The 20,350-nt window shown below is 41.6% G+C and overlaps 1 protein-coding gene across 3 annotated transcripts; it reads right to left on the reverse strand.

The window, feature by feature from the left end:
- Positions 1 to 1,852: 1,852 nt before the first annotated feature.
- On the reverse strand, positions 1,853 to 20,332 carry ranbp10 (RAN binding protein 10). 3 transcript variants are annotated; one of them, XM_028958609.1, is made up of 15 exons: positions 20,011 to 20,332; positions 16,504 to 16,615; positions 16,191 to 16,243; positions 10,522 to 10,689; positions 10,341 to 10,363; positions 9,926 to 10,110; positions 9,660 to 9,772; positions 9,430 to 9,538; positions 8,346 to 8,494; positions 8,023 to 8,086; positions 7,781 to 7,920; positions 7,197 to 7,342; positions 6,661 to 6,772; positions 5,640 to 5,781; positions 1,853 to 5,527 (listed from the first exon to the last, which is right to left on the reverse strand). In XM_028958609.1, the coding sequence occupies exons 1-14, from the start codon at positions 20,207 to 20,209 to the stop codon at positions 5,651 to 5,653; spliced, it is 1,704 nt and encodes a 567-aa protein (XP_028814442.1). In that variant the 5' UTR covers positions 20,210 to 20,332; the 3' UTR covers positions 1,853 to 5,527; positions 5,640 to 5,650. The 3 variants fall into 3 exon arrangements, with proteins under 3 accessions (XP_028814442.1, XP_028814441.1, XP_028814443.1); XM_028958608.1 differs by having other exon boundaries at positions 8,023 to 8,215; XM_028958610.1 differs by lacking the exon at positions 20,011 to 20,332 and adding an exon at positions 17,530 to 17,956 and having other exon boundaries at positions 8,023 to 8,215.
- Positions 20,333 to 20,350: the final 18 nt, after the last annotated feature.

The following is a 20,350-nucleotide window of genomic DNA, read 5'->3' on the forward strand; positions in this document are numbered from 1 at the left end:
CTGGTGCCTTTCTCAAGTGCTGAGAAGGTCCAAGTCGTACAATGTGGGGGAAATCAGTGTATTCTGGTATGTTTGCTGCATTTATATCCCCAGAATGAGTGAAGAAATGAGAGCCCACACAAACCAGTGGAGCACTGATCAGATGAAGAATTCAGATATTGAATGAATGATGAATTTTCCTGCCTCATAAGTGACATGATGATTCCTGGAACTCCTGGACAGGCAACCAGCTCATCACTGAATGGGCAAATTTATATCGCACACAATTAGGTTTCTAAAGGTCACAGTTCAACTACAATGAAAGGTTAAATGTAGGATGTGTAGTATCTGTCAATTTCTAGTGACCTTAACGCCACAGTGTGGGAATGCGTGTATCTGTCGCCCCCTGCTGGCAAACAGAGAGCACATGCTCGCAAAAAGAAAGCTCTTTCAAACACATGAAGGCACAATTTGGGTTTTATGTTAAAAAAGCAGATAATAAGCTGATTTTGCCCAGGTAGACACTATTTAAAATATTATTTTTTTTATACCAGCACAACATTAAGGTCTTTGTGTGGTTCTAAATCTGTGCTCATAGCATTCCAGAATTATCCTTCATCTTCGTCCAAATTTTCAACAGCCAGCCCTTCTGTTCATTGTCCTGCTTAAAAGGTGAACCTTTTCCCATGTCCCACAACAGATACAGATTTTCCAGCGGAAGGCTTCTTCTGCCCATTTTGCTAGTTTCTGCAGACAGAAGAGCATGGCTAGAACATGATACTGCCAGAAGAGCGTTTCCACAATGCTGCCGTTATCCTCGGTGATTTCACTTGGCAAACCACACCGCAGTTCTTCCGTGCAGTTCACCGGACCAGGGCTTGTTTTAATGCTGTGTACATAAAAGCAGCTGCACTAACCATTTCTATTCAGACTTGCTGTTTTTTTTCCTCACAGAGATCAGCATCCTGGGATGTCAGGTATATTTCAGGAAGTTATATATTTATATATAAAAATAAATCAATCATGATTTAATGTATGATGAATTCAGGAGAAAAGACGCCGGAGCACTGCACTGAGGATAGGCCAGGCCTCCCAGACAGAAACTCTGACCGATTCTGGAAGGAAAATCTGCAGTGTTTGGCCCAGCTCCACAGTCCCTGGATCTTCTGAAAGATTCCCCTCGTTTGCTGACGGAGACACAAAAAGACGTTCTGTTTTGTGAAAAAAAAAAAAAAAAAAAGTCTGTTTAAACAGGAGGTCGACCTGCACCTTCCACCCCATTTTCTAATACATACAATTCATGTCAAAAGTTTGGACGCCCTTACTGTGGTGGTTATGGAGATGAAGATGGAGACCATTTTGAAGAATATCATATTTATTATTTTTGTTGCTGGTGAAAGTGATGAAGTGACCTTCATATTGGCTTTGTTCACTATCCTCATAAACAGCCGCTCGATGAGATGCTCATTAACATGAGAGAATGATAAGAAAGTGTTCAGCATGAACCTTCAGGGCTGTTGGAAACCGTCTCTGTTGTCCAAAATAAGGTGGTGGAGAGATGCTGTAATCACAGCAAAAGCTTCCTGATTTGGAAATTATATAACCTCACACGTACTATTTCATAGTCCTGTATCTTCAGTTTTGTTCTATGATGTCCCACAAGTGTAACTGCAGATGAATTCTGACTTGCACCTTTTCCTTTCGCCTTCTTGATGCAAATTTGGGGTAATTTTTGGGGCATTTTATTATTGGTGTCATTATTAACTTGATTGTATCATGCCGTAAATCCGTCCGGAGGCAACTGCTCTTGACCCCTCCACCTCATTTTCACTTCACCACACAGAACATAAAATAATACCACAGAATGCAGAAATATGCTCATGGATGTGTATTTTAATAAAAATAATTCTGTCAAAATTAAACGAGTACAATATTTCTTTATCGTGTTTCCAGTACATTGGTGTATTATTCTTTTTTTTTTTCCTTAAATCATTTTTCATTTTTTATGTCATTTTAAAGATTTTCAAAAGGTTCATGCTAAGTAGAGGGAAAGGTAACTGATTTCTCATGACCGCTAAATCCAAAACTCAAAAACAAGTTCAAAAGTAAAAACTGAAGTTGTGCACAGCTTGTTTTCTGGTTCGTCTGAGTCGTCCTGCTTCTTGTCCACAACAGGCAACTCACAGACAAATTCACCACACAGAGGACCGACCAACTCTGTTGTGGATTAGTTTAAAATGGCAATATACATTTTGACCTTGAAAAACTGCAAACTCCAAAAAGACAATTGCCACTGAAAATGCAATCCCGAGATAAAAGCTCGACAAACACGTGCGAGCCGATACGTACGCTGTGTCTAGCATTTGTTCGGATTCCAACATGTATGGCTGTGTTAGCAATTAGACAATAGACTCCCATGCATTACCATAATGACACTTAAATGTTGTTTTTTTTTTTTTTTTTTTTTTTAAATCCGTCTACTATAGTTAAAATCAATTCACACGTGTTAATTGGATGTGGTTGACTGAGAACAGGGATGTTCGAAAGAATACGCCTTTGTGAGAGCTCATCTTTTAAAAGTCTGGTTTCTTTTTTTTGGAGGGGGGATTTTAGCTCCTGATTTAATGATCCAGGTTCATTAAATGCTGATGGGGAAAATATTTTTAAAGTGCCGTTCAAGTTTTACTGATCATGTGAGCGCGCACTTTCCAGAGGCCACGCGATTCTGCGCCACCTGCGCACGTTCCCCCCCGTCTCTTTCATATCTATGTGGTAGACAGAATCCCTAGAAGGCTGTTAAAATTCTGAGGTATAACTAAAAAAAAAAAAAAAAAAAAAGATGCAACACAGAATGTGACAGCAGGCGCAAGGGATGTAACAAACAATCTCATGATGGCCAGCAGCAAAGTGGAGAGGGGAAAAAATAAAATAAAAATCTGCTAATCTACATTCAACACAGTGGAGCGCCTCCTGCTGGCTGGGTGAAATTCTGGGTTAGTACATCAATTGACAACAGTGATCCCAGGTGCCGGGAGAACGAAATTTAGAGGTTAGAGCGCATAAAAACGAGGGGGAGGGGTTACATTTAAAATAATAATAATAATAATAATAAAAAAAAAAGGTGGATGTAACAATTCAACGGTGAAAACACAAAACCAAAGCAACTGGATGAGGTTTTTGCCACACATCCCACAATGACCGAGGTGGTTTTTACACTTAGCATATCAGGATTACACCATATCGGAATAAAAAGAGCGATAAGGATAAAAACAGCTCTATCAGTATTGATATGATTTATGGTTTTGAAGTATTGTAAAGCCCTGTATCTATGCATATCAAAGGATTTTATGCCATAAAACGGCCATTCAATCAATCACCTCTCAAAACAAAAAGTCTAGCACTGACAAAGGATAATCTAAATCAAATATTACCTACCTGTCTTTTAATAGGTCAGTACATAATTACTTCAAACCATAATGTCATAAAGGATTGAGCAAACTATTAGCCTTGAGTTCTTGTTTAAACGTTTAATATTATCACAAAAAAAAAGCAGACACTTTTTTTTTTTTTTTTTTTTTTTTTTTAAATCCGTCTACTATAGTTAAAATCAATTCACACGTGTTAATTGGATGTGGTTGACTGAGAACAGGGATGTTCGAAAGAATACGCCTTTGTGAGAGCTCATCTTTTAAAAGTCTGGTTTCTTTTTTTTGGAGGGGGGATTTTAGCTCCTGATTTAATGATCCAGGTTCATTAAATGCTGATGGGGAAAATATTTTTAAAGTGCCGTTCAAGTTTTACTGATCATGTGAGCGCGCACTTTCCAGAGGCCACGCGATTCTGCGCCACCTGCGCACGTTCCCCCCCGTCTCTTTCATATCTATGTGGTAGACAGAATCCCTAGAAGGCTGTTAAAATTCTGAGGTATAACTAAAAAAAAAAAAAAAAAAAAAAGATGCAACACAGAATGTGACAGCAGGCGCAAGGGATGTAACAAACAATCTCATGATGGCCAGCAGCAAAGTGGAGAGGGGAAAAAATAAAATAAAAATCTGCTAATCTACATTCAACACAGTGGAGCGCCTCCTGCTGGCTGGGTGAAATTCTGGGTTAGTACATCAATTGACAACAGTGATCCCAGGTGCCGGGAGAATGAAATTTAGAGGTTAGAGCGCATAAAAACGAGGGGGAGGGGTTACATTTAAAATAATAATAATAATAATAATAAAAAAAAAAGGTGGATGTAACAATTCAACGGTGAAAACACAAAACCAAAGCAACTGGATGAGGTTTTTGCCACACATCCCACAATGACCGAGGTGGTTTTTACACTTAGCATATCAGGATTACACCATATCGGAATAAAAAGAGCGATAAGGATAAAAACAGCTCTATCAGTATTGATATGATTTATGGTTTTGAAGTATTGTAAAGCCCTGTATCTATGCATATCAAAGGATTTTATGCCATAAAACGGCCATTCAATCAATCACCTCTCAAAACAAAAAGTCTAGCACTGACAAAGGATAATCTAAATCAAATATTACCTACCTGTCTTTTAATAGGTCAGTACATAATTACTTCAAACCATAATGTCATAAAGGATTGAGCAAACTATTAGCCTTGAGTTCTTGTTTAAACGTTTAATATTATCACAAAAAAAAAGCAGACACTTTTTTTTTTTTTTTTTTTTTTTAAAGCTTAGGAGCGGAAGTCTCTCTCCTGCTTGTGTCAGTGATACCTTCAGTTACAAATGTAAGGTAGCTTCTATAATATATACGTCTGGAGCCTCTCCACCAGTCTAAAAAATATACTTCGTTTCTTATTTCGGACACACTTACAGTGCAGGTTACCGCTATCTGATTGTATCTGCTGCGTCTGCGGGCATCCCGCAGGTGAAATGCTAGGTGCAGTGCATATTCTCTTTTGTCTCCTTTTGCGGCCTATTCAAATTAAATCTCTCTATACACGTTTTCTTTTTTTCTTTTGTCTCCAAGAACAATGCTGCTTTGGAATCTGATTCCTAAAGGGCTACTGGGTGCTGGAAATCCAGCAGAAATCACACGAGCAAGTACTTTTTTTTCTTTCCTGTTTGCTACAGAGCCTCTGAACTGCTAGATATGCCTCTGTGCCAAATCCCGGTGCTGCAATGACACACAACTGCATACCTGAGTTCTGAAAGGGGAGACCAGGGTGTGCTGCTAAGTTACAATGGAGCTCGGTACAGTGAATATCATTGATATGGTGTACATTAAAATACTATGTAAGGAATCCACCCAATAAAACGATAAACGGAATTAGATTTGCTTGAAGGATGAACACAACAAACTGACAAAATATAAACTAAAAAAATGACTAGATAAACAGAATAATAATTAATTTGCTTTAAATAGTGTCACACAAATTCTTTTTGATAATACTAAATTAAAAAGAAGCCTCTCGTCTCCTGATCTACTCCTTCCTCCAACCGGCAAGCGACACACCAAACTGGGGCTCTCCACATGGCAACCAACCAGAAAGTCCTCTTCTTAGCTGTCCTGAACACTGCCTGTTAAAGAGTTGGCATTTGGACATAGAAACATGTTTTAAAAAGAGAAAAACACAATAAGTAGCAGGGGGTGTTCAGGAAGCCACAGAGGTGGGCTGGTGTATGTTCTCACCTGGACAGGGGCTAGTGCAAAAAGTTGTCCACTCTGGCAAACGAACAGGAGCCCGAGCGGACCCTGGCCATGAGCTGCACACACTCTGTGGCCTGACCCAGGGCCAGCATCAAAGGAGGCTGCTTCGGCAGGTTTTGAGACTCTAGAAGGCGAGATCACAAATATATTTTCAAGGGGTGCTAATTAAACATTGCTAAGGAACGTGTCGAAAAAGCGAATCACCTAATTATTAACATGATTAACAACTGCTCTGATTAAAAAAAATTGCACACTCTAACATTTGGTTTGACCATCTTCATATTTCATTACTTTTGAAATACAATGACATTTTTCCACGGCCATGGTATGCATGTTGCTCCCTGAAATGTAGATGGTGAACGGATTTAAATGAGCAAATTAGCAAGTAAAAAAACTTACTTAAATTGGAATTAAATATTGAGGGATTAAAATGTTAAGTCTACCACCACCAACAACAGCTCATTCAAAGAAATGGTTGTCTTCGAACAGCAAATTAACATGGTAGTATATCCCATGGGATATAGGGATGCAATGATGCAATTCGATACATTGCTTTTAAATGAATGAGACGCAGACAAATTATGATTGAAAACTATATTTATTCATTCTAAATATATTTTCCCCTTATATTAAAACTGCAACTAAAATAATTAAGATAAATACAAAAACAAAATCTCAAAATCTTGCACTGTAGCTGAATTTCAGAGCAGCGGTAGATGTGGGGTTTTGGTGACCCCAGAGCCGCACGACAGGAGAGAACTCAAACCTGCTTGAGTGTCTTGGTTTAGCGTGGAGTCAGTCAGTCCTCCTTTTCATGCCCTTTGTGCATTTTTTATCTTCATTTTTATCTTCACCGGTTCTAATCCTCTTACATTTATGACTATTCACGGAACATCGTTACCTCTCCAGATATAACAGCATGTTGATATGTATGGGTGAAGAGAGGAACGCTGAATTCCACATACATACATGATGTAGGTTATAACGCATGGATGTAACTTACCCAGAATGGCACTGTTGAGGGCAGAGCAGATGGACTCTCTCTGCATGGGGTCAAGCTGCTGTCCCATGGGGCAGTCCCAGGGGTCTGAGTACGCAAGGAGACTGAAGGCATCCTGTGGCACGCACACACGCATACAAAATGAAATGTTAAACACAAAAGAGAAACCAGTGCTTGAGGGGTTCACGGGTGGCATTTGACACTTGACTGCCTTTGCGTCAAACATTCTCCTGTACACTAAAGCAGGATTCACATCTTTTTAATGGACCAAATCTAGTAGTATAAGTAGTATACCAGCATTTTTAGTCTCATACAGGAAATAGCTAATCTTCAGGGAAAGAAATGCTGCATATTCAAGCAGGATTCAGACTCGGCTGGAACAGACACCTATACACACTCAGCAGAGTCAAAACAGGCCTGTATATGCAGTTCCCTCATCTTTCAGCAGCTGCTGCAACATTAAATGTCCAACACAATCCTTTTCCAAATCTACTACATTAGAGCCTTCATTTCCCTGCAATCTAAACATGTGCTGGTACCTGCAGCATCTTCTTGTGCATGGTGTTCTTGCCGTACTGGCGACAGAGCTGCTCGTTGAGGGCCTGAAGCTCGCGACCAAACTGGATCATCCTCTCAGTGGCAGCCTGGTTCCCACCACAGAACTGTTTGGAAGCACAGCTCTCCACTGAAAGGGCAGAAAGCACTTGGTCAGAGGAGTGCATGCGGGTCTGTTCCCATGTCAAATTAATATTATTTGAGTAACACCTCTCATATTATGCATAGATTCAATATTAAAACATCTGAGACCAGCAGAATAGTACAAATGCTGTCATTTTGTCTGTAACCTTGACGACATAGTCCTGCCAGGCAGCAACAATCAAGCCTAGGAAAGGGGCAGAAGCACTATGAAAGGTCTATGATGGGCACAGGTCCATGCATTTATATTTACTCACTCTGCTGACAATTCATTCTGTGTGGAGTAACCAAGGTTAAGTAGCAGCACGATCTGTAAGTGTGAGTTGCAATCCTGGGACATGGCGGGCTTGATGGTTGGGCAACAACAATCACCCAATATTACATTAAAAACCACACAGAGTAGACAGGATGTGCGTAGAGGCCCTACCTGCAACTCCATTGCCCAGGCTGTTGTCATCCACTTGCAGGATCTCCTGATGCTTGTAGGTGCCATTCATGATACGGCTGGATGAATTCTCTGCCACGCCGTTGCTGTAGTGCTCTGCCTCAATCTCCATCTCACTGTCACTGCAGAAAACACACGGGACCGAAAGCTTTACAGTCGTAAAGTGACACGCAGTGCTTACACACCAAGTAGAAGGTCGTGTGAGCCGGCAGATTGTGACGCACCTCGTCTCCTGATTGCTGGTGCCGCTGTGAGGCTGGGACTTTGTTGAGTCAGTGGAGTTGGATTCTGAGTAATTTACAGAGGAGGGCGATGACGAGGAGGAGGAAGAGGCAGAACTGATGCTGGGGTATTTGCTGTGGGTCTTGGTTTTATTGGGAGGGGTGACCCCATTACTGCATGTTGGGCTGTCTGCTCCTAGTATATTATGTGTACACATCACAATCAATTCAAGGCAGCCGAATGCCCACACACAGACAATACTACAGCTGTCTGCACCACTGTAGGCAGTACGTGTGTAAATGCAACGTGCTAATATCAGAATTACCTGTGCTGTGCAAGTGGGGGTTGTTGGCCCCGTGTCGAGGGCTGGGGCTGGGTGAGCCAGGGTAACTGTCCTGGGACTTGGGCGAGCGAACACTAAAGCATCGTACCTCGCTGTCGGTACCATTTACCATCTCAACAAACTGCCGACACCTGCAGGTGACACATGACATCACATTTCTATACTAATGCTAATGACATAATTTACTATAAAATCCGTCATTTACATTTATGGCATTTACCAGGCGCCCTTATCCAGAGCAACTTACAATCAGTAGTTACAGGGACAGTCCCCCCCCCCGCCCTCAAAGAACACTGGAAATAACCATACTCCCTCCACAAAATGCTATTTCAGCCAACAAAAAAAATTTAAAAAACACCAACATACACTTTACATATCTAATAAGTTCAAATCCTATTAGTTGTGAATCAGCCATTCTGCAACTGTACAATGAAAATATGTATGAGATTCGAAATGTTGTGATTTTTTTTGCAGTACCATCTTTCTTAATGATCATTATGAACACAGCAATTCTGAATACAGCATTGTAAAATGTAAAAACAAGTCAGGCCAAGCAGCAGTTTAGCACTCTCTCCTTCAATAAACTAATCAAATCAGATGTGCAACCATGACCTTCTGTTCACCCTGACCCCTTGTTTGCCGTGGTTCAGTAGAACGCATGCAAGCGGTCCTCTCTTTCAGTGTCCAAACACACCTCATAACAGGCTGCTCGCACCATTCCTGAGCCTGTAAAACAGCTCTGGGAAAGGATCAAGCTATTTATTAATATAACCTCGTGTCATTGTACCATAAACAAACCACCGGCAGCACTCCAAGATCCAGAACTACCGGCTCGTGTGCATCCTAGGCTGCATTAACTCTGAAAGGAAAGGGTTTCTACAGCTCTGTAAGGCCAGTGTTTAAGCACCTCACAGGCTGCAGGGTGGGTCTGAAGGACGGAATACTGTGTTTCTATTTGGCATCTCGTGTCCACTGAGGGGTGTTCAGTGAATCTACAGAAGCAGCAGAGGGAATGCAACGGCACTGCCAGGTAGGTATCTGGGGTGATCACAAAGTGGGTACTCACTTCAACATGAAGAGTAAATTGGGGTTGTGTTCTAAGAGACCTGGGTAAAGCTGCTGTGTCGCGTCAATGGCCTCTCCGACCCGGCCAGCCAAAACCAGCTTCTGTATTCCTGAGTAGACAGAGGGTGACATCTCTATGAATCTTAAACACCTCATGTTTTTTATTCCAACAGCAATAGAATCAAGAATAACAGGGTGCAGAGAGTTTGTAGAGAGTTAAAGTCATCTTACTCTGTCTGTTCTTTATGGAGTTTGGGTCCTCTTGAATTATTGTTTCTGTGGCTCTTGCAAAAGCTGTGGCTGTGGCACAGTACCCATGATGCACTAGGTAACTGGACACCATACTGCACAAATCACAGGAGACAAGGTTTATGTTAAGAGTGACCAGCACGGTTTTGTTTTCAATCTGCACAGCCTCCAAGAGTTAAGAATAAAGGAATGTGGTTTGTGGAAGCATTCAAATACAAACTGTGTGTGTTTGAGAAGAAAGTAAGTACTTTTGTAATACTGCCTGCCATTCTCCCAGCCTCTCTCCAATGGGGAAGCGGGCGATCATGCTGTGGATCTTAGCTCTCCATTCGCTCATATAGTCCTCAATGTCAAAAACAAAAGGCTGCTGGCCAAAATTGGCATCCACAATTTCCCCAGGAGTCTGCAGTCCAACTGTGGGATACAGGTTTGGCTTGGATGCAAAAGGTGGGGAGAGAGGAGAGGGACAGAGATTAATTTATTCCTCCCTTGACTGTACTCTGCACCACAATTTATGTTAATTAATATTCAGAGCAAAACATATGCTCTGAGTGGATGGATTTAATGGGTTATTTCAATGGCTTAACGTGTTAACGTGTGATATCAAAACAGAGACCAGACTTTCACTAACACTAGCAGAATGGACATATTTCAAGTACTTACTGGGAGGTCTGTGAATGCCACACCTATGAAATGAGAATTAGCAAAGTTTTACTAGCAGTACAAGTGAACCAAACCAGCCGGTCTAACCGCATGGATAATCATTATATTGTGAATGACTGTCATTCAAAAACTAAGCAGCTAGTTGAAAAAGAAAAAGAAAATGATCACATCATAGCATCACCTAGACTGTGGCCATTCTTGGTGTAGAAACATGTGTTGTTGATCAGATTTACGCAGCAGCCAATGACGTCTCCTGTTGTGAAGGTTGGGCCATACGGCTGACCAGTCCCTGAGGAGCAGAAGGAGTGTCCATCGTCGCCATGGTAACCATATGAATGTTTATCCCAGCCTGGGGTCGGAGACACAAAACAGTCAGAGTTAACTCTGCCAAGGGGGAAAACGATGAAAATAAGAAATGGCAGCAGGAGGGTTAATGCCTGCTGCTGGAACCGGTGTTAAAGGAACAACTATTTTTACTCGATTGTGGGCAGGATACTTCACATGGCCAAGGGGAGGCACCGTTCCGAGCACTTCGGACACACAGCACAGTCAGGAAACACAAGGGCAAAACAGAACAGAACTAAAACGGGGACTACGGTGGCGCCGCGTTCATTCCCCGTGTGCCACCTCGCTGCGCGTTTTAGCCTGCCATCTGAAGTATGTGCAGATTTCATGAACATGATTGAATGCGAGTGAGCTAAATAAAGAAATAAATAAATGTTGAAGCTGGGAAAGTAGGTCGTGTGTGAACTGTGAGGTATTAGATTAATCTGCCGAGCGGGTTGACAGGGATATTGCTCCTAAAGCTGGGCTCAGTGTTCCCTACATGCTAATGAAATGGGCAGGGCTCCACTGTTGGCTCAGAGGCACAGGGGTCAACAGGGCAAATAAAAGCATTACAGCCCTACAATATTCTGAAAAATAATAAATGCAATAAATGCTCCCAGATGCTCTATGATCACCACTGATTTAAAGCATACAATGGAATACAGTCGAATACTAACCTACACCAGCACCACTGAATTCATAATCACTAAATGAACACTTCCAACATGCTGAATTCTGAGGACTTTCCAACTTACTTGTGGCTCGGTGAGACATTAAATCTCTTTTCAAATATATAATTGCACATTTTTGCCGTAAAAATGTGGACATGCAAGTACACTGTAAAGAGGGAAGTCATGATGGAAAAGATTAAAGGTACCCTGACATGAACATTGTTTTTGCTTTTATGCTCGATCTTATTGGTCCCCTTATAATGTATCTGAAGTCTCTTTCCAAAATTCAGCCTTGGTGCAGAATTACAGCCACTTTACAGCCAGTCCCACAACAAGATCTCCCCAGGACACGCCATTTCGGTGTGTGTACATTTAAATGCTAATGAGGAGAGAGGTGGGACGAGGAAGAGAGCGGCCTATAGAAGTTGACCGAGCGTTCGTGGAAATGACATCATCAACAACATTCACCAATTACAATCTTTGGCACAGACAGGAAGTTGTCAGAAAAAATCTAATTAACCCATTGTTTCATTAGAATCTCATGTGACTAAACAAAAAAAATATATTTTTTTACATCCAATCACTGAGTTACTGCAACGCTTCGCACGTTTGAAAGCCATGATGGTCGGTGGAGATAATGTTTTAGGCGAGGGGTGGGAAATTCTCAGTACGTAAAAAACACGAGAACGGGGAGGCAACCTTATGGCGTCATAAGGGGACAGATTCTAGATCAGACCGTCTGAGAAGAATGGCAAAAGCACTCTACACCTATCGCAATTTCTAGACCATTTGTTTTCAGACCCTTTGTTCAGTATTTAGTAGAGGCTCCCTTTTGAACGAATACAGCCATGAGTCTTTTTGGGAAAGATGCAATAAGTTTTTCACACCTTGATTTGGGGATCCTCTGCCATTCCTCCTTGCAGATCTGGCAGGTTGGATGGTAAATGTTGTTTTTTTAGGTCTCTCCAGAGAGTTGTTGTGAAGGCACTCCTTCATATCTGTGTACTCAGGGTCATTGTCTTGTTGGAAAGTTAACCTTTGGCCCAGTCTGAGGTCCTGAGCACTCTGGAGAAGGTTTTCTTTCAGGATATCCCTGTACTTGGCCACATTCACATTTCCCTCAATTGCAAGCACTTGTCCTGTCCCTGCAGCTGCATCAGTGGGCAGCCATGTGGGGACGGTGCTTTGCTAAGTGGCACCTCAGTGGCACATTGGCGGATCGGGATTCTGATTATGGGGCCACTTCCTTAACTGCAAGGCCACTACTGCCCCATATTTGACAGGTGATGAGCAGTGCCTGGTTTTCTCCACACATACCGCTTTGAATTAAGGCCAAAATGTTCTATCTTGGGCTCATCAAACCAGAGAATCTTATTTCCTAACATCTTGGAGTCCTTCAGGTGTTATTTATTTATTTATTTTTTTGCAAAGTCCATGCTGGCTTTTTATGTGCTGTTAATGCAGCAGAATGCTTTTGTAACCTTGGCCAGATCTGTGTCTTGCCACAATTTTGTCTCTGAGCTCTTCAGGCAGTTTCTTTGACCTCATGATTCTCATTTGCTCTGACCTGCATTGTGAGCTGTAAGGACTTTTATAGACAGGGGTGTGGCTTTCCTAATCAAGTCCAGTATAATCAATCACAACTGGACTCAAATGAAGGTGTAGAACCATCTCAAGGATGATCAGAAGAAACGGACAACGCCCAAGTCAAATATACAAATAATCTGCAAAAATGTAAACAATTCTGTGTTTTTCTGTCAATATGTATATTAATGAGGGAAAAAAATAACTTAAATGATTTTAGCAAATGGCTGCAATATAACAAAGAGTAGAAATTTAAATTAGTGAAAGTAAAAAAGTATAAATGTTGACATTTAAGGTGGTGGCACAGACAGCTTACTGCTGCTCTCCCTCTCCAATTTGCCACATGAACTTTGACAGTGTTTTCTGTCCCATTTACTGTTAATAAATGAAAGGGGATATCTGCAACATGTCAGATAGGAGGTTAGAACATAATCTCCAGTGAGTTATGAGGCTCTGCAAACAGAGGATTCTCTTACTGAGTGCCGACTCACAATCACCTTCTGAGACAGTATTACGAGACTGTGTGGGCAGCTGCTTGTAGTTTAGCATATTAACTAGGGTGGAACTAACCTAGTGGGTAACACACTCAACTATGAACCAGAAGAGCACAGTCACAGGTTCAGAAACCACTTACTACCATTGTGTCCCTGAGCAAGACACTCCCAGGGGACAGTCCCTGTAACAACTGATAGTAAGTCTGTATGGATATGGGCATCTGCTAAAATGCCATAAATGTAAATGTAACTGTAATAAAAAAATGATCAACTTTATTATATTGCTAGAAATGAAATGTAAATCACTGCCATTGTGTTTTTGTTTACTTCCTGACATAATGATGGAGACAGACCAATTAAGGCCAACTCATCTTCTGTTTACACATTTCCATTAACACAGGAGCAAGCTGATCTTTCTCCGAGTGTCCAGAGATCTACAACAGGACATTATCTTACCGGGAGTTCAGAAAAAGATGCATATTTCTCAAGCGTTCAGTCTGAAAGCGGCTTTTGATTTTTCCCAATGAGCAGAAGGACGGTCTGTGTTCAGTCCGCGCTCACCTGATGCCACGGACGTCTGAACCAGAAGTTTTTCTGCCATTTGTGGAGTCAGGTGAGTGCGGACTGCATACTCACTTTTCTGCTCATTGTAGCAATGCTCAGCAAAGTGTCCACAGTGTACAGTTCTCAATTTCAAGTACACAGTCTAAATAGTCCAATCAGGGTCATGTGAAATGGGATGTTAAGTTTAATTTGGAAATCTGTAAAGAATACTGTTTGCCCATTTACCTGAAATAATAATTAAAAATAATGTTAATAGAAATGTATTAGACATGAAAATAAATGATTGTTCTATAAATCAGGTCTATAAGTTACATCAAATTGTTTACAATTACAAATGTTATTTAATCTTGACAATAGAGGCCTTGAATGGAATCTTTGTATTGTTCTTTGGGATTGCCTATAAACTTTTTCAAAAGAAAACGTCTAATTTCTATGCTGTGACTGAGCACACTGAAAAACTGATATTTACTTATTTACCTATGAATGAACACGTGTGGAGTTATGTACTTAACATAAAGTGGAGACCTGGCCTCCACAATCACCTGACCTGAACCCAATCGAGATGGTTTGGGGTGAGCTGGACCGCAGAGTGAAGGCAAAGGGGGCAACAAGTGCTAAACACCTCTGGGAACTCCTTCAAGACTGTTGGAAAACCATTTCAGGTGACGACCTCTTGAAGCTCATCGAGAGAATGCCAAGAGTGTGCAAAGCAGCTTTTATTGTTAAGTACACATGTGTTCATTCATAGTTTTGGTGCCTTCAGCGAGAATCTACCAATGTAAATGGTCATGAAAATAAAGAAAACACATTGAATGAGAAGGTGTGTCCAAACTCTTGCCCTGTAATGTATATTTATGGCATACCTAGCAAGAAGCATTATTCATGTCAGAATATTAATGCACTCATAATGTGTAGTCAGACACATGGATCATATCTATTTAGTTTCTGGTTAAAATGAGATGTACCTAGACAGAACCAAAATCTCCCTATTTTCCACAATATTCCAAACTTCTACTGACAAAGGGATCATTACAGAACAGTAGGCATAGAATGAATGAACACATGACTTGTATTCAGCAGGTGCATGCAGAACTGGCTGGATGAACCAGAGCAAAAAACTCAACAATGGAGATCTCAACAGGCAGGTGACACAGCCAACCAATTATTGGTCAGCATGAGAAGGAGAAGCCATTTAATAGGCCAGGAAGGACTAGTGGAAACTCACGCCAGACACCAGCATGGATACCACCAGTCTGATTTGTTGGATTAAAAAACAAACAAACACTGTAGTACATTTATATCTTAATATCAGATCTCTGGCTGTCTTTTTAGCCAACTCATGTTCTAAATAATTTGTGTGCTATGCAGTATTTCTGTTCAACAGGTCTGATAATTTTAGCATTTAGGTCTTAATTAAGCAAAGGCCTCAGAGATTCTAGAATAGTGGAGCTGTTCAGGAACGTTCTGTTAATGAGACTCCATTTTGTATCCAGTCTTTTGAGAACACTGCCACAACCTCTACTTTTAGATGAATGACTTGACTACTTAAAATGAACTCCCAATGGTTATAAAACACACATGAAGGCCTCAAATGTAATTGGATATAGTATATTGGATATCATCAGCTTTTTCTGAGTTTGCTATGATACAATGTTAACACTGACTAAAAATCTCATAAATACCATTTTCTGGCTGAAGATATATTTGGACAGTCAGTATGAGTTGGGCATGTTCAGTCATGTCTCACGGTCTGACTGCAGGACTGTCAGAAGAGTCAAAAGGAGAGCACAAAGAAGCCAATGATGTTTTGCAGTCTCCTCTCCTCTGATAATGGATGGGTGTAGAATCCTACTCATTCAAATAAATGTCAAATCCATTCAAATTAATAGGGAGTTTTCTTACAACACAGTAAAGCCTCTTAAGAGCGTTATGTACTTTACTTATAAACAAGATTTAGTAAATCAGACCTACAAGACTTCAACCGAAACAGTGGCCTCTGATTCATGAGACTTTTCTGTTGTCAGAAATGGCCAGAACATTACTGGAAGTTTTTCAGTGAGTAATTAGTTATCCACTGCTCCACAGCGTGCAAAGCCTGAAGTCTCGCCTCAGCACCAGATGTCTGGCTCATTTCAGCATTCTGACTTGGAGCTCCTGGTCAGCACCTTTTAAACCCCCAGCTCAGCCGTGGATGCCTGCTGGTCACTTACCAGGCAGCCTGTTCATGTTGACCCCTTGAGCAGACAGTCCAATTCCCATGTACCTGCACACAGGACAAGTGGGACAAAGGTCAGTCTTGAATGAAGCATCAATCATTGAACCAGTCCATCCACTCAAGTCTGTAGGAATGTCTGCACTGCTTCTGGAATGTATGACAATGTCACTTAAGGGGTTTTTATTTAGGCTGGGAAAAGGCTTAGAAGACTTGTCAGCAGACTGTGAGAAATAAAAACAGTCAATGCAAGCTAGCAGCCTGTAATGAACAGTCTCAGCAGTAGTTCACTTCACCTACACAGATCTTACCCATCTCTGCCTTTGCTGACGATCTTCACCTCAAAGTAATAGATCCCACAGGCGGCCGGAATGGGGTGTGTGGCACGGACCGATGCCGCATCCTTGTGGTTCTTTCCATGGCCTGAACAAAAACAGAAGAGGAGTGGAAATAATCCCTTATTGTGCAATAAGAATTTTTGTCTTTTTTTTTAGCAGATTAAAAAGGTCACATATTTCTATAATGACAAACCATCCTCCAATTCCTTAATTAAAATTAACTAATCTATTTACACTTACTATAGGAGAAATCATTCACATAATTGGGTATGCTCTTCCAAATAGGAGGCAAAGCTGAACAGAATGTCCAATAGAGTACAACCTGTTCTAACCAAGTGTGCACTCTAGACAAATAACATGAAAGTAAATATTGCATTATATAGTAATGTATAACTGTGAACCTGTGAATAATATTGATCAAATTAGGTATTATTAAATCTGGGTCTTTTAAGTGACATTATTTGATGTAAACTCATTCACCAGCACAAATACAATACTGTATTTCAAAATTTGAATATACAACTACCACTTCACACAACAACATGAGAATTTTTAAATATTTATAGTATTTATAGCAACACACGGTGGATTTCCTTTGAAGATGACATACATACTTAATTATATAGAATATCATAATACAATAGCAATTATACTGAATATATTGCTAATAAATAAAAATAAAGTTGCTGAATCATGGCATACTACTATGTGCGTTTATTATTTTGCACATCACTTCTTTATTTTGACACTTCTACAGCCTTACAGTAAGACTATGTGAGCCACATGTAACTCGACCTCTCGAGCGGTTTACTACTGGATACCTTAAGGCCATAGGACAGGGCAGCTGTGTTAAAGCGCAAGGCCGTTTCCCTGCTCTGAGCCGACCGGCGTGTTTTCTACAGTGTTTTTCATCAGGTTGGCACAACCATCACAATGACACAATCCAATCCACTTAACCATAAGCCATACATCCAGAGCCATTAAGACTAATACACTTACTGAATGTATGTATCATCATAGCCTCTGATTACAGCTGCAGTATTAATCACCTCTATTTTCGGCATCCTTACTTCTGTCACTAAACCTTAGCAGACATGAACCTGCCTGCACAAACGCACAGGACAGACACCGAAAGTGCTAAAGTCCCCCATATCCAGACACACGTCAGATGACCCTGAGTGTGTCATCCCCTTTCTCTTACACAAACACACATGTATGCACGCTCATGCGCCAGTGCAAGCCCTCCCCCTCCTCACACACAAATCTATTTATATCTCCGGCACACTCATACACACCGACAAATTCTCTTGCCAAACACACGACCCTGCATGGGAATCCCTTCGCACTGTCTCGCAGTGAATGCTCAATTTACGTCCACTCTTGGGAGGCCACGCAAAGATGGAAGAGGATGTGTTCTGCAATCAGAAGGCATGGTGTCGAGCCGCAGCGCTTCAGGATTACAGAGGCCAGCCCTTGTTACAGTGTCACAGAGGCAAAATGTTGTGTAACAGTCTAGCAACACACTGGCAACAAGCTAGGAGTGTCCAGTCCTAGACGCGTCCACTGGCAGTGCTGTGAGAGGACAATCATGCTCTCAAAAACACACAGATATCCGGCAACATGTTAAGAGCAAATAAGAATTATTTTATAGATGCCATCTAACTCAATGAAGCTTTTTGAATGTCCCAGAACAAATATCATGGGACCAATTACTGTAAATTATAATGACGAGGGAAAGCCACTCGCGTTTCTGGAGACGGAAGAAAACGCAATGGGAAGGTCTGTGTCAGTGTTAGCAAACACGGCTTCACAGCTTCGCACAATGAGACGACGGAAAGCAACACAGTCTGGTGATGTCACCCCACCGGCTGAACATGCATGACTGGCTCTTCTGACAACAGAAGCCCCTTTCTATGGGCAGGGATTAGCATCATCTTGAAGGAATAAAGATCGCACAGCCAAGCTACATGACCTGCTCTTCGTCACGGAGACACGCAAGGGAATAATAATTTGCTAATAAAAGCAGCAAATGAAAAGGCCGGCATTGACTGGTGAGCTAAGGAGCCACATAATTATGTATCCGATCCGCACAGCCACCGGACCACAAGGCATTCCTCCCTCAAACAAAACCTCAAGTCATTACAGCGGCTGTGATCACAGGAAACTGGCACAATGGCCAAAAGCAAAGGCAGAAAGGCAGAAAATGAGTACTAGCAACGTCCCCGTTGAGGGTCTGAACGCTGAAAGATCCATGTTTACGTCTTCACGGTAACCCAACCAGTCTGGGGATAATCAATTTTCTACTTGAATTACGTCCGACGCGCAGCTGGGACGACAGCTAACCCAGATGTTCAACACTTACGACAAAAATGAGACAGAAAATCGAGGTTGGGCAGAAGAGGCCATTTTTTTTTTTTTTTTTTTACAAATGCCATTATGAACAAAACTTGCTACGGTGACTGGCAAAAAATAATAATAGTAATAAACCCGATCCAAAATTAACCGCACACAATGGCCAGCTACGCTGATGTCGTCACGCGAAACATAAATATTTATTAGACAGCGTGTTAAATATTATACTGGAAATGCGATATCAGCGATTTGGGCGCAAACAACGCCTTACTTGTTATTAATCTGAAAAGCACCACGCATCTGACGTGCAATCTGTTGGCAAATAATCTCGATGCAACAAAATGATGTTGAGCCCAAGCCCCCCCCACAACACACAAAGTTCATTAGAAGCTATGGACGTCAAATGTAGCTTTTTCCCCCCTCTTTATGACCAAATGGCCATGACATTCAGATAGCATAGCAGTGAATGCTGAATTGCACAAAGACACCTAACGGGACCGAACCTCTCCCCGCTCGGACGTAGCATGTGAATTCACATAAAATCCAGATCAACACCGAGCATTTACATCTCTTAGCATACCGGCTAGCCCTGTACTGTAACGTCCCCCGTACCTGAGGAACAATGTAGCCCAACTATTAGCAGTTAGCTAGCTACAAATGTTAACTAACCCTCGGGGATAAACAGGGATATTACTCAGACCAAAACAAAGCGATCAATAAAAACCTCCCGGCTGCAACCCGTACATTCTGGATTCGGGAATACAAAATGGCCCATATGTCCATATATAAAGTTTCATTTAGAAACGCAAAGAGGAGCTTTTTTTGGTCAACGGAGAAATTTGACCTGCCCTATCCGACAGCACTGTCATGTTTTTTTTTGCTAGCTAACTGTCAACCATTCGGGTATTCCTCTCCCCTCCTGTAAAACAAAAGCGAAGAGGGACGGGGGGGCGAAGCAGCTCAAATTAGAACCGGGGGAGACTGCACACACACAAACACACACGCAAAACAAACAAGTGCTTACAAAACTAAAAAATATATATACACGACGCCCGTGTCTTCTGGGAGAGACCAGGCCGAGCTGCTGACATCCTCGGCAATGGTCTAATTCGTGCCCCGTCTGTATACCTTTGTAATGCACCCGTAGGTTGTTCTGTGAGAGCCCGATGTAGCTGTATTTATCCTTGGGGCTCCAAGATCGGGGTAAGGGGGTCTCTTCCTCATTCACGGCCGGGTACAGCCGCTTCAACCGTTCGTTTAGCTCATGTTCTTGGTAATTTAGAGCAGGATCCCCCAAAAGCGGGCTCCCCGCTCCGAGCTCAGCCATATTTTTGGGGTTTTGTGTGTTGAGCTTTTCTTATCTTCTACTCTGTTGTATCAATCCGCTGCAAAGGGAGAGAGTGAGAGACTGAAAGAACCAGCAGTAGTGCGACATCCTCGGACAGCAACGGCTATACGGTCTGTTGGC

Source organism: Denticeps clupeoides, chromosome 17 (genome assembly GCF_900700375.1).
Source record: "Denticeps clupeoides chromosome 17, fDenClu1.1, whole genome shotgun sequence".
Lineage (NCBI taxonomy): Eukaryota > Metazoa > Chordata > Actinopteri > Clupeiformes > Denticipitidae > Denticeps > Denticeps clupeoides.